General features: G+C 46.7%; 1 protein-coding gene across 4 annotated transcripts in view; it reads left to right on the top strand.

The window, feature by feature from the left end:
* ssh (Protein phosphatase Slingshot) overlaps positions 1-14,343 on the top strand; it is a 423,428-nt gene extending 409,085 nt beyond the window's left edge. For all 4 annotated transcript variants that reach the window (XM_037422163.2, XM_037422160.2, XM_075890320.1 and 1 more), the window contains 6 exons: positions 234-327; positions 1,969-2,144; positions 2,610-2,756; positions 5,142-5,342; positions 5,937-6,268; positions 9,098-14,343. In XM_037422163.2, the coding sequence (XP_037278060.2) occupies positions 234-327; positions 1,969-2,144; positions 2,610-2,756; positions 5,142-5,342; positions 5,937-6,268; positions 9,098-11,565 (3,418 nt within the window). In that variant the 3' untranslated portion in view covers positions 11,566-14,343. The remainder of the gene's footprint in view (positions 1-233; positions 328-1,968; positions 2,145-2,609; positions 2,757-5,141; positions 5,343-5,936; positions 6,269-9,097) is intronic.
* Positions 14,344-14,897: the final 554 nt, after the last annotated feature.

Below are 14,897 nucleotides of genomic sequence, written 5' to 3'. Positions count from 1 at the left end.
ACTCCCCTTTTGTCTTGATTGCATCATTAAAACACAGTGCCGAAAACCACAAAACACGCAGAAACGGGACTGGCACAGTGCTGGCTCTCAACAGTTTTTATTGTTAAAACAAATCGGCTTTGTGCGTGTCCGGCATTAATGCTCTCAATCAATTTTGCATCTTTTGTTATGTTGGCTATCCCATTTACACTATGTCGCTGTGTTCATACGCTTTCTCTGCGTTACCTTTGCAGGCCGTCACAGAAGGAAGAGACAGAAGTGCTCATCAGGAGCAAGTTGAAGGAGCTCATGATGTCAGTGGACCTGGACGAGGTGACCAGTAAATTTGTGAGTTCTATTCCTTGCTTATACATTGAATAGAACAACACCGCGACTGAATTGTTTTTGCAAATTGCCGTTTCAAAAATCCTGAAGGCCACCAACTTTACAGTGAGTGCGAGCGAATACCACCAACTTTATCGAGCTGGTGGTTTTTTCATTTCCAGCTCTTATTGCATTTTGCAGTCTTTATAGCTCCCACAAGAAAAACGGTCATATGCACAAATTTTCGTATAGTTTTCATGTGCAGCTCTACCTTCTGACAAGAAACATGCACCATGTAGCAGTTCTTTTCCCTTATATGGGTTGCCTCTTATGAGCAGGGTACCGTGTTCTCACTTTCTGATCAATGCCTATTTCAACAATAGCACATCTTCTGTCTGTTATGCCCAATTGTCTGTGACAGTAGTGTCTCTACAAAGGGGTTCAACTGTGCTATCTTGCCCCGCCGCGGTGGTCTAGTGGCTAAGGTACTCGGCTGCTGACCCGCAGGTCACGGGTTCGAATCCCGGCTGCGGCGGCTGCATTTCCGATGGAGGCGGAAATGTTATAGGCCCGTGTGCTAAGATTTGAATGCACGTTAAGGAACCCCAGGTGGACGAAATTTCCGGAGCCCTCCACTACGGCGTCTCTCATAATCATATGGTGGTTTTGGGACGTTAAACCCCAAATATCAATCACATATCAATCAACTGTGCTATCTTAATCTTTATTAACCAACTCACAGAAGGTGTTCGAAGTAGGAGACTGCCTTACATTGCTTTTAAAAGTGTGATATATAGTCCTTACTAGAAACATTTTTTCATTTTCTGTGATATAGCAAAATCATGATGGCTCACCTGAAAGTCGATTTTTCTAATAAGCATATTGATTTATGGGTTTAGGCCTGGTGCCATTTTTAATTAGAGCCTATGTGCCTAAAGTCAGATTATCATTCTTTTAACTGTGCTCGGTTACTTTCTGGAAAATGTTTATGAAGAGCACTTGTTTGCTTTCATCATATGCTATGAATAACAGTTTTCAATCTAAATTTCTTGTTTAACAGGCTGATCAATGTATACATTAATGTAGAAAGTTGTATGAGTTGGTGGAATTTGTGATGAAAAGTGGCACATAACTAGTCTTTATGCCGATGCCTCACCGTTACGTGCTGTTTTTCATCATGAATTGGGTATCCAGTTGTATTGCACTTTTGGGAAAGGAACAACAGAACAGATGCTGTGCTGAAGTTCTTAAGGTACAAATATTTGCACCAAATGTCATAACATACATGGCATGATGTACAACAAAATATTATGTGATAGTTGTTATCGGTTCATAAATCATTCGGCATATGTAGTAACTGCATGATTGGTATGGTGTTCATTCAGAGCACAGTGCCTCTCAACATGAGGCTTACTGATTGCGAATATTTTTGAAAGGTGAACAAAAGTTGTAAGAAATTAAGAAGTGTATAGCTTGCATGACACTCCAATAATAAGTGTATAGCTTGCATGACACTCCAAAATAATTTTCAACTTTCTTCTTCTCCAAAGATTTCCAAAGAGCATTTAGAAAATTGCTCCAGCTGTTGCATTGTACAGATAGCCACTGTATTGTGAAAACAGCAGAAGCGAGGGCTAACCAATGTTACGGGCATTGGCCCTGCAGATGCGGTCCCGGCTAGAGGAGGAGCTTGACATGAGCCTGCAGCAATTCAAGCCCTTCATTGACCAGGAGATGCTCACCATTCTGGGCCAGATGGATGCGGCAACGGAAATCCTCGAATACCTCTACCTTGGCTCCGAGTGGAACGCCTCAAACCTGGAGGAGCTCAAAGACAAAGGGCAAGTGGCTCTTAACACGTTACAACCCAGATAACTAGGTGGCATTCGAAAGCGGACTTAGCTCATGCTCAAATTGCTTTGACAGTAGTACTTATAGGGATGGTAAAGAGCCAAGTGTAATGTATCTTGTTCACACTTGGCTGCAAAATAACCTTTTGCAGTTCAAGTAGCTGGTCCACACTGGTGGGCAGGGCAGAAACAGGCAGGACTTGTTCAACCGCTCTTCATTACTTTATCTACACCTCCCATTAACTTCATTGCTGTTCATTTTGTGAACTCTTTGACTGCAGACAATAGGTGTCGCAAATCTTGCTATTGTTGCTAATGTCTGTTTGCATGATGAACACAAGGAGTTTTTGCGTGTACTTGTAAGTAATTTTTTTTTCAACAAACTAAGATGCAAGGTTTTATATATTATTCCTCGCCATGGCTTCATGTGTCTTCCTTGGGGATGCCATTTTACAGGGTTGGCCACATCCTCAACGTCACACGAGAAATTGACAACTTCTATCCAGGCCTGTTCGATTACTTCAACATCCGTGTCTATGATGACGAGACAACAGAAATGCTCAAACACTGGGATAAGACCTACAAGTATATTGCACAAGCCAAGTAAGTTTTCTTTCTGTGTGCGTTTTCTCTTGCATCCTGTTTCTTCATCTGTTAAGCACTGCTTCCAATTGAAGCCAGCTTCAAAATTGTAGATGAAAGAACCAAATCAAAGGCCACTCCAATGCCATAGCCAATGTTCTGCTCTGGAAGTTATAAAATATTGACCAGACATTGTTTTTATGCGACTTGTCTTCAATAATGTTTCTTGGCTTGTAAGCTGTATAATAATGGCGGAGCAAGGCGATGATGTAGGCATTGCTGGGAGGTTGATGTATACTATGCAGTGTCGATCAACTGTTGTTTTTTGGCAACAGAAAGCTTGATAATTTTAACTTCCTTTGGTGGCCACAATTCTAGAGGCAGGAAGTGTCGTAGACACCACATTTTAGGCATCGCCTTCTAGGAAAATAAATCAGTATAAATCTAAGGAAAGATTGTACAGCAATGAGCCGCATTTACAGCAGTTTCTTATAATCAAAAGTAGTTGAGCAGATAAAAATGTAGATGGATAACATTGTAACATTGTATTCGTTTGGAATCACTCTTGCAAGCGCCATTTCTAGTTCTGCTTTCCCAGTTTGCAAGGGAAGCCATTTTCATTGCTCTGACTACTTACTCACTGCTGCTCACGATAACTCTGATTACAAAATATTGGCACACTTTTTTTTTATTATCCACTGGAAGCCTAAGCACTTCCAAGGGTGGGCTCTTCATTGGACTGTTCAAGGGCCAGTAAACAGCCCTGAGGTCCAAAAATTTCTAAAGGAGATATGTGTGCAGTTCTTTTTTTTTTTTTTTTTTGCAAACATGCTGCCGCTAGAATTTTGTGGATACGTGCTATATTAAGGAAGCTACAGGGGTTAGAGCATCGGTCTAAGCTGGTTTAAAATTTTCGCCCGGCCTCGTCCCCCTTCTCCCTTCCATCAAGGGGAAGGCGTAGCCCATCGTCGGGACTCCGCCCACTTCGGCAACGTGACACCACGTCAGCGATTGATGTCATCGGCGAACTCGATCAGTCGCAACGCACTTCTGCTTGCTGCGAAGCGTGGTGATTTGTTTACCGTTTGCCCCACCAGCCGCGGGTCAACCGTATAAGCGTCAAGTGCAAAGTGTCTACCACAAACGATCAGGTCCCCGACGTACGTCACTGGATGGATTCGCTTCAGCCATGCAGCGCGCAGTGCCCCATCGTGAGGCACCTGGTGCCGATGCTTCTCCGCTGCCCAGTCGCTTGATTTGCAGCCGACAACAGAGCAACGCTTTCTACCCGTGTTGCTTGTGTCAAGGGCGAAGTATGTTCGTACATGTGCACAGGCACTGCAGTTGAGCGAGGAGTGTACACGTGCACGTGACAACTGCGAGGCTAATTCTTTCACCGCAGTGCCGAAAAACAAGGGGCAGTTTTGTGGCTGTTGGGTGGGCACAGGAACCGACGTTGACTTCACTACTGTTTTTTCACACCTGATTTAGACCAATCGGCGAGCTGCGTGCTATGTCACGTCGCCAATCGCCGAGTTGACATCACTGGGCGTGCAAGGGGGTCGGTCAGGCATAGGAGTGATGCACGGGAATTGTTTTTTAAAATAGAGGCTCTGCACGGCGCGCAGCACTGTAATATTCAAAAAGCATGATTGCTGCGGTCTAATCTACGAGTGTACAAAAAAAAACTCGAAGCCTGTTTACTGGCCCTTTAAAGGAGTCCTGAAACACTTTTTTTTGGAGTAACCATAGAAATAATTCACTGGGAAAGTGTATTGCCTCACAAATTCAATGCCGCAGAAATTTTAAGAATCCGTCCAGTACGAGCGGAGTTACAAAGATTTGTCACACGCTGCAGTCGCATTCTCTTTTCTCACCCCTCGACGAAAGCACTGGAAGCTAAGCAGGGAGAGAAGGGAGGGGCAAACAAAAAAACGTCACGCGCGTGCACCTTGTGACTTTGAGCACTTTTTTGTTTTTGTTTTTTTCGAACACGTGGCTTTTTCAATGCGATCAGGCGCGCGTGCGCGTGGACAAGTGGCGTTTTTTTGCGGTGATCTCTGTAACGACCGAGCGTGCCATGTTCAAATTAGCCAATGTCTGATAGATGGGCTTACTACGAGTGATTTTTGGGCTTATTGAGTGATTCGTCGAGTGAAGAAAAAGCAATTTTTGGCTGGCTTCGATAATTTATTTTGAATTACAGGCCGCGTGCTGCACTATAATATTTGACTCGCATGTTGTCGGGAGCCTCTAATACCGATCTGACTACGCTCAAAAAGTGTTGCAGGGCCCCTTTAAGACTTGTTTCTTAATAAAAAAACTTGCTTTTGCTGTGTAGTTCAAGCAGGCAAGCACAGGAGGCAGGTCTTAAAAATCTGTCTTGATTCTATGAATTCCTTGCAGAGAGCAGGGCTCCAAAGTGTTGGTGCACTGTAAGATGGGCATCAGCCGGTCGGCATCGGTGGTCATTGCATATGTGATGAAGGCCTACGGCTGGGATCTCCGTCAGGCCCTCGACTTTGTGAAGACGCGCCGCAGCTGCATCAAGCCAAATTCGGGGTTCCTCAAGCAACTTGAGACATATCAGGGCATACTACATGCGAGGTAAATGGCTATTGTGTTTGCTCGGTGGCCTTGGCTTAAGAACCTGATTGCATCTTCTCCTAGGCACATGTCACATGAGTGAATTGTCATGTCTGTTTCACTATAACAGACTAGTTGAATGTCTATTGTGTCTTGCAGAGAGAAATACAGTGATGCACAATGCCAATTTTTGCAAGCAGATATCTCCAGGCAATTTCGGCGCTGCCACTGGAGCAACAATACTGACACTTTATGCATGAACGGTTCTACACATCATTTGATGTACTGCTGCCAGAATTAATAATCTAGTCAGGCTAGCATTTTGCTACGTGCCTATATAAATTTTCTCCGTCAGGACACATGCGCTCTTTAAAGCGAATGTTTAATGATGCGTCTAACCTTAGATAGTTTCATATATTCAAAGAAGATATAGTCTATGGTAGACGAGTGAATTTGAATAGTCGACTTGATAATAGTTTACATTCATTACTTCAAGTGTACTTGGGCATCCCCAGCACAAATCTCATCCTATGCACCTTTGCAATTAGTGCAGTTTGATAGTGCTGCATCGTTCCAGTGCTAATACTACTTTTTCGAATTTCTTTTTTTGTGCAGCAAACAGCGACACAACAGTATCTGGCGCTCCAAGTCTGAAACAAACCTTAAAGACGAACAGCCTGATCGTGGGGTTGGCAGGCGAGAGTGCCGTACAACAGCCTCACAGGCACTTGCCTTGGGAAGCAACAGTGGGGGTCGGAACGGCACGACTGACGCCAACGGGGCCGTAAAAGTCGGGGGCAGGGGTGGTGGTGGCTCCAACAGTCTACTGGTGCCCGGTAGCGTGAGCCGGCCAAAGTCATGGTCCCCAGATGATCTCGCATCCGATGCGTTCTTTGCTGCTAACAACAGCAACAACAACTCGGACACCATATTTAATACCTGCCATGGTAAGGGGGTGGTGCCCATTGACTGCTTTCTCATAGCTCTGTGTGTTGTGTGCCTGCATTTAGGTATGCAGCATGTACACTGCTCATGGATTCAAATGCGACAACTGAGGGCAATGCAATGCAGATATTTTCACCGTTGGTAGTCTGCCTCGCGTTCGCGTAATCTTGACAGTTATTCCGAGTAGTAGCATGGGCCAGACATTTTAAAGGTTTTGATATACTTTTTTGTTAATTGATCACAGTACAGTAAAATCTCAATAACCCGTTTGTCACAGGACGGGCGAGAATGTCTGAGTACATTGAATTTTGTTTAATCAAATACACTGTGAAAACAAAAATAAAATGCACTCGGTGCAGACAAACCTTTGTTTCATAAAAAACTGCGTTATTTTGTCTGCCTTGTCATCGAAATCGGCTAGAACGATCTCCTTCAACCTCATCAAGTGGTAGTGTGCATGCTCACTGCCGCAAGAACCCACACAAAGCTCCTCAAGGACAGCAAGGGCTTCGTCGGCTTCTTGCACGGTGAAATGTTGCGTCACCATGAAGCGCGACATCAGCAGCAATCTGCACAAGCACAGCCACAGAACAAAACATGCACGAGCTCTCATGCTGCACGCCAAGACGCAACAGAAAGAAACCAGCAGCGTAGGCGTAGCAAGCAGCAGCGGTGGCGGTGGTTAGGTGACTGGCGCCACCTAGCCACTTCTTCTTCATTCATTACCATCATGATCATGTTTTTCTGCAGTTAATTTGGTTTCGATTTCTCCAAAACTTCGGTTTCGGCATTGGTTACGACGAGCAGTGTTTGGGCATCCAGGCTGCTGAGATGGGGCTACTCAAAACATGGAGTCCCGATAGCCCTCTCCGGAGTCGTCAGAGTTGACCGGTGCGCCGTTGAATCCCCTGAATGAACGTGCATTTGACACTATTGAAGCTTGGCCAGAACCGTGCTGCGAGTCTGAGTAAACCAAATTTTCTAGTTAACGAGATCTGGTTGAATGAAATTTTACTGTACTCTTCATTGTTTTCTACTTATTCAACTCCTTTTTTTTTTTTGCTGTTAAATTGTAAGAACAAGAGAAGACCTGAAATACATACTGTTTCAAAGTGTTCTGTGAATTGCCTGGATTGGGAAGTCTAGTAGGAAGCTTAAATTGCATTCATAGCATTAACAATGGCTAACTGTTGAAATCAGCTACATTGCCCTCCATGAGATGGTGGCAGAACAGCGATGCAATTATGTACAAATTCCAAATCCAAACAGAGGCGGTCTGTTTCATTGAGTCTCGCGCGATTGGCCCATTCGAGCCGTGACGAATGATGTGACGTTCCATGTGACGTGGGCCAAGGTGTCACGTGACTGTTTTTCTCCGGTTTTCGGACGAAGGCGAAGGAACGGTTGGAGAGACCGTTTGAAAGGAACGGTATCGATTGAAATGGCTGCAAGGTGGCATGGATTGGATTGATATGTAAGGGCTTCGCGACTTTTTAGTATCCGGGCACTTGGACAACATGGCGTTTCCCACTGCCACAGTTTTTCGTCTCGCCTGCGCGAGAGCCGTAGCGGCGGCGTCACGCGGGCCTCGTGCACCAGCCTGCGCCACCAGGCCTGCCACTCCTCCCCGTTTTCTCGCACAGGCCCTTCATGATTCAGCGCGTCGCTGAGCTCTTGCCACAGCCGCCGCCGGTCGGCGACAGTGACGCCGTGCCGCAGCTTGATGGCTTTCGCCGCGAGCTGGGGATGTTCGTTCATAAAGCGCGCTGAACCTCGGAAACGTGGATGAGCCGCTGCTGCTGTTGGCTACTGATGCCATTGCCCCCTGCCATGGTTGCGCTCGACTGAGCCAACGGCTTCAAAAGTTACGCCACAGAACACCTGCGCTGTTTAGGCTTGAATAGTGGTGGAGATATGAGAACAGTAACTGCTCCTAACGGGGTTGTACTTAGCGTCACTACTTACCGTCCTGGTGAATTTAGCGTCATTTCAAAACAATAACAGAAAAAATATGTTTAGATTGTGCCGTATTTCTTATTCAATGTTTGAAAACTAGTGACAACACACTTTAATAGTGAGCAATAATAGTTAAACATTTTTCAACAAGTTACAAACACTTTTCACTTTGCTATACGGTCCCCAAGACGACGTCAAAATGATGACGCAGGCCTCCACTTCCCTCATTGGCTGTTCCCTTCCCATCGTCGTCGCGACCGCTGCGGACGACCGCCCACTTTTTGACGTCACCGACAGAACGCCTTCGTCCGGATTTGGAATTTGTACATAATTGCACCACAGGTTTCCACATACAATTGCAGGAGAGACAGTGCTGTTTTAGGCTTTACAAAGTACGCTCAAAATAACATATTTTGCCCAATAAGGTAGTAGCAGCGTTGTCTCGTCGCATGCTTTTAGCAATCCGGATTCTCCCGTTCATCACTGGATAAAGCTGGTGAAGTGGGAAGTCTGGGCATACGCCACCATTCTGTTTGTGATGGCTGGGAGGACATTCGAAAAGAAAGCTGAATAAGGAATGAAGTGGAAGGCATGGAGGATAGCATGTTTCAGTCGGTACATGCTCAGCTAAATCAACGCTCCTTGAAAATGATGAACTACCAGCATAAATAATGTTTCAAATAGTTATGTACATCATTAATTTCATTGGTGATTAGCAGAATTTTGGGCATGTTAGAAGTTTATAGGATTGGGAATCTTCTTGTTAGACCTGGGTGCATATTTTTATTACTGTGAATCGAAAAAGCTGAAAATGAAGCATAGTTAAAATGGGGTTTTATTGTGTCTATTAATGTGCCTTTGCTTCTCTGTTCTAGGGGCCATTGCTACCGGAAGGATAAAACCTCGGAGACGGATAGGCCGTCCCCGATATGGGACTGATCCGTTGTGCTACACCATACCGCACACCAGTACAACATCAACACTTGAGCAAGTCCAGGCCACAGAACAGGAGAAGAATGCAAAAAACGCTGCTGCCAATGGCATGAAGGCAAGCCTTCTTGCTGCGACTCCGGTAACGCCCTCCAAGTGCTCACCTGCTGTTGTTGCCATTACTGACGATGAGCAGGACCCTGGCCTGCGTCGTGTCGCTTCAGTCAAGGACCGCATCTGCGAGCTGGAATCGCAAGTTGGCACCCCAAAATCAGTGGCGACTGTAGCAAAGCAGGTGACAAAGACAGAAATTCTTCGTAGTGGCACTGTTGACACACCAGCAGTGGCATGGTCAAGCAAACCGCAATCTGCATTCTTTGGTGGACCTGTGAAAACTGGCACCAACGACGAGAGCTCAGTAAGCTTGTACAGCTGCCTACCGAGTTGTGGCGGAGGTGAGTCATCGTCACTGGAGCTGCTGCGCGATGTGCAGCCCGTGGCGTCCCAAACCAAGCCGCTAACCCCAAAGCACATGGCTGTGATAGTAAAGTCGTTGCCTGCACCTTCGACCTGGACACTGGGAGGAGGAGCTGGTGACTCTGATAAGGAACCAGAACCGGTAGTGATGACAACGCCGCCTGCTATGGCGAAGGAGGCCACCTTTTCTTCTGTGTTGAGAAGAAGTGTGGAAGACAGACTGCCCAGCTCTCAAGGTCTTGGGGGCATCACACTGCAAAGGTCAGCGACTGATATAGGCCTGCTGGCACCCTCTAGTCAAACAGTCTGCCGGCCGGCGGGCCGCCCTCACCCTTTGCTGCATTGCGACTCCGACGATTCGGTTGTGGGCTCTGCAAGGCCATTGGCCGAAATTTGTAAGCTGCAAGTGGGTTTTGGCGAGGACAGGAGCCAAGGCACCACATTGGAAGCGCACAAGGAGGCCACGGGGGAAATGGTGCCACAGTTGCCTCTGGTCGCAGAGCTTCAGGTAGATGGCAAGAGGACCCTTGAAGAACGAATGGGAGCACCAGCAGATCGTACTGGAGTGCTGCCAACTCGCTGCAAGCTCCGCAAGACAAAACCTTTCTTAGAAGAAAAGAGCTTCGCTCGTGCCCTCTGCCTTGAAGGTGGTGCCTTTCCATCACAGACACGATCTACACCTTCCACTCCTCCGGAACAGCTCCCTGATGCTTCTTCACCTAGCAGGCAGATTCTGCGCTCCCAGAGCCTGCGATGCGAGCACCGGCCGAAGTCCCTTGCACTCCCTGCAGCATCGGCGTGCATAAGTGGGCGAAGTCCCCCCAAAATTCTCGCATTGCAATCTACTGAAGCTCAGCCTTTAACAGCCTTTTCAGCCAGTCCAGAAATTAAACACAGCATGAGCACGCCATCAGTGATGGAAGCCGTTAACGAAGTTCTATGTGAGACACGCCAAGTCATCTCCAATGCCATGCACCTTATCCCATGTGCTAAGACGCCGCCAGAGACCTACTCACCACTGCTCTGTTCTGGTCAGGGTCTAGAACATATCGAATCAGACACTAACCCTGCATTAGAATCGAGTGAAGTTCCCCAGGTTGGCATTGTGCGGCAGCAAAGGGCTGTGTTAGAAGGGCTGCAACCACCTCGATGCAGTGCAGCGGCATTGCCTTCATCCATCAGCACCGACCGGAAACCTCCAACGGGAGACAGCACGGGACGCTCTAAAAAGGAGCAGGCACGCATCATCAAGGAACTCGGAAGTACCATGCTTCCCAGCGTCCCTGGTGACTGTCCAACTTTCTGCGGCAGTAACACCACCACCGATCAGCAGCAGCAGCCGGCCGACGATGAATCTGCAGGCGGCGTAGTCAAGCGGCTAACCAAAGAGCTGGAGGCCAAGGCACGAAATGGTAAGACCAAACCTGCTGGTATCGCCGAGAGGCTCGTCATCGTCGAAAGGAGCAGCGTGGACAGCACCGAGCCAACAACGGGTGGCGGCAGCTCGAGCACGCCGAACTCTCCAGTTTGCGAGCGCCACGGTTGTGCTCAGCCCATCCGCGGTCTTCGTGCCTTCTCCGAAGGCCGGCCTGTCGGTCTAAACGCACAACCTGCAGTTCCGGCCCCGCCCACGCCGAGCAGGTGCACCAGTCTTGATGCCGATAGGCTTCGGAAGCTGTCAGCCACTCGCAGCCTAACGGCGCTGCTGGCAAGGGCGCCGCGGGCCGGCGAGCCCCCGCCATCGGCGATGGTAACGGCCACACCCACTGTGGCACTCATTGCCACCATGCCAGCGCCAGCACCTGTCAGCAACACTACTGCAGCCTTGCCTGGTGGCCTCCAGAGAAAAGTGCGCAAGCAGCAGGGCAAAACTCACCCACTAAGCAAACTGACCGTGCGGCAGAGGCATGCCAACCCACTGTACAACACAATGTGATGATCCTCACCCCCATCCCCACCCTTTTACATTGTGGTGTATCTGTGAGTGTGTGCATGCATGCATGCCTCACTTTTTCCTGTTTTTCCAACTCTCCCCTACCCCAAATTTCCCCGTTTCATTCTTTGTTTCCCCAAAATACTTGTGTTGGTAGGTGTGGTGGACATTGTAAAATTCTCTGTATGTAGACTTGTTTATCCGCTTTTTTTGTTAGCTCCTGTGGATGTATGTGTGTGTGCATGTGTGTGTGTGTAATCTTGCCTCCAACCACCGCCGCTGTACAGGAAGAGAAATGAGTGTACGTTATTTTTGTTTGTGCGTGTCGGAGAAGGTGTTGCCTCGGTTTGACAACTTTTTTTTTCTTCTTCCGTGTGAACCGAGCCCTTCGTGGCAATCAGTCAAGGCCAGTAGTGCCCTGCCACACCTCTTCTAAAGCTTCCCCTTTTTCCTCCTATCTAACTCTTTCTAAGCAGTCTCTCTTCTCAACAGCCTCTTCTATTCTTGAGCCTGCTTACCCGTGGATGCCCAGAGCACATCCGCATGTAAGGAATAGCAATTTCACTCAACAAAGATGCGCTGCGTGAAGCAGTCTTGACGAGGGCCACTCCCTTTTCTCCTGGGAAGTCTGAAAAAAAAAATTTAGGTGCACAATTCTGGAACAAAAGCTGCTGCTTGCTGATTTCGGAGACACGCTTGCCTTACTCATGAGCGTACTGTGAAGTCTGGAGTGCAGCAGCTTATCTGCATGCTCATTTTCTGCATATTGCAGGAGCAATGCTTGTGCATAATATGACAAATGTTTTTGACTGCCGTTGAACAAATTGTTCCGAAGGTTTGTCTCTCAGGCACTTCGGGAAGTCTGGTTGCCAAGTTGGTCTGACTGGAGTTCAATGGTCTTGTCCAGGAAAACCTATTAGTACTCTGTGCTTTTAATACCACTTGCTAGGCACAAACACCGAAATTATGCTGCTGAGACCTTCCAAGCAGCTGTTGTTTCTTTTTGTTGTTGCTGTGTACCATTTACTGTCTGTAATAATGTCATAATGAATTAACTAAAAAATTCATAACCTTGCCTGAGGCAAGGTTATGAAGTACATAGTTCAATGAAATATACTCTGCACACCACAGTTCTTATGCATCTCGAGCTGTTGCTCGCACATTCTAAAACCAAGAGGTAGGGCTTCATCAGAACTGTACCTAAATTGACCACTTGTTTTAGACATATGAGTAGCTTGAGCATAATATTCACGCAACTTTGATGTGGCTGTTCAGGGGTCCCTTTTGCCTCACTTATAAAAGGGGCTTGCTGGTGAGAACAATTGTGCAGACACGTCTTTATTCTTACGTATTTCCTTTAGGGGGTGGGAGGAAGGAGTGGGATAGGGTCAGTTTGTCTTGTGTTAATCTGCAGAGAAGTATTCTGGCAAAAAAGTGATAATAAGCGTAGAGATAGGAAGTGATGAGCAGTATACTTGGTGGGGCACTCTTCATCTGGCTTTCATAGTTGTGGCATTGCTGTACACTCCTCATTACTTTCCGTGTGCTGTTTTCAACAAAACCAAGAAGCCACATAGTCGCTTATTGAGCTCTTGGACATTGCAAAATTTGCGCCTATTATGCTTGCTCTTATACATCAAAACTCTCATTTACAATGCTGATACTAGTATTACATAGCAATGCGGCTAATCGTTGCACTTCACTTTTTTTTGCTGGAGTAGTGTTGTATCACAAATTTTAATTTTTGTGCAATGATGTGTTGTCTCCTAGCCACAGTCGAAATAGACATAATACTTGAAAACCTCCAGCTAATTCACTGCGGACTTTGTTATTTACCAACTCTGAATTTAGCCCTGAACCTTATTCATCGACTTGCTTGTACCGGAACACTTTTCTGGTAGGAAACGTGAACCTGCTTCTGTTGCATTCTGCAATCTTCACGGGAGATTCGGCTGAGAGCTTCCGTTAGATTATGCACTTTTTATTTTGCTAACGCATCAACCTGCCCTAATCAAGCTACATGAAAGTGTTCTCGTGAACAGCTCAAGTGTACTTGAAGTTAGTGAGCATATCTCTCCAACAAGCGCAAAGCACGGGTGGCTACCGTCGCACGCTCACCAGAGGCCACGCCCGGGGCCATGTCAGAAGTCGAGGAATGGTGCGAAAACAGAAGCATAATTGATTGATTGCTTCAGCACATTGCTATGTAGCTTTGAGTGAAGCGTAGCTGTGAGCTGCATTTTATTTGCAAGGCTGCCGTTATTACACTGCCCGTAGAAGCGAAGTCGCTTTGTGCTTCTTGCATAGTCTTCATTCTCTTCCATGCAGGCTATCGCTCTTTTGTAGTTTGCTCTAGTGAGAGAAACGCAAACACACGTGCTTGGTGCAACTTGCAACTAGTGCTCTGAGTTTCCATGCCCACCTTTTCTAGTTTCTAGGCAGATAGTAGAGACAAAAATGTGCCATACCATATTTACAGCCGTTGTAGCTTCGCCGCTCTTGTGCTTGCCGTCAACAGAAAGTTGTGTCTGCCTTGTTCCCTTTTCTTTTCACTTGTCTGTTGTTTTCATTTTTTTTCCATCCGTGTTGCTGCATGGCGTGAAAGCTAGAGAAAAAAAATGTGTCTCGTGCGTCTGACAGAAGTTGAGAGAGAGAGAGAGAGAGGAGTGCTTGGAGGAATGAGGTTGGTGATGTGTACGACGTACGTGCACTAGGCTGAAAGAAATTATTTAAGAAAATCAGAAGACTGTTCTTCTGGAATAAAAAATGATTTTAGCCACATTGTAGTCTTGTGTTTTCAGTTACCACCAAGCTTTCGTGCTTCTGGTGACAGATGTGGGATAGTGCTCTCAAACTACTGTGTGAATTTTCTCCTGCTTCCTTAAAAAAATCACAGCTTATCAATACATGGATGAATGGATGATCAAACTTAATTTAGAGCCCTGGGAGATGCGACTAGCATGCATTGGGCTCTTCTCATGTTGGAACACCTGACAGCCGCATCATGGGCTCTGGACTCACCAAAGCCGATTTCCTTTGTTGTCTTCCGATGGCTGTGCACCACTTGGCTGGGTTGGCTTGCTTCCCAATAAAGAGGGGCATCGCCGATGCATGGGCTTTAAATTAGCTGCTTCCCCGCAACGGGGGCACAAGCTGCTAGTGTTAGCATCTCTATAAATTTTATAAAACAAAGCCAAGTTTGGATTCGAATTTTTCTGTAGGACTCTACATGTTATGATGCTTAAAAGACCCCTGAGACCAAGTCTGAAACCACGAGATGTTTGTCGTGTTTGAGTGCCCTGCATACAGAGGCGCTTCTGACTGATTATTAGTCG

Source organism: Rhipicephalus microplus, chromosome 3 (assembly GCF_043290135.1).
Source record: "Rhipicephalus microplus isolate Deutch F79 chromosome 3, USDA_Rmic, whole genome shotgun sequence".
NCBI classification, from domain to species: domain Eukaryota; kingdom Metazoa; phylum Arthropoda; class Arachnida; order Ixodida; family Ixodidae; genus Rhipicephalus; species Rhipicephalus microplus.
The sequence above is the reverse complement of the archived record's forward strand: the minus strand, read 5'-3'. Positions and strand labels throughout refer to the sequence as shown.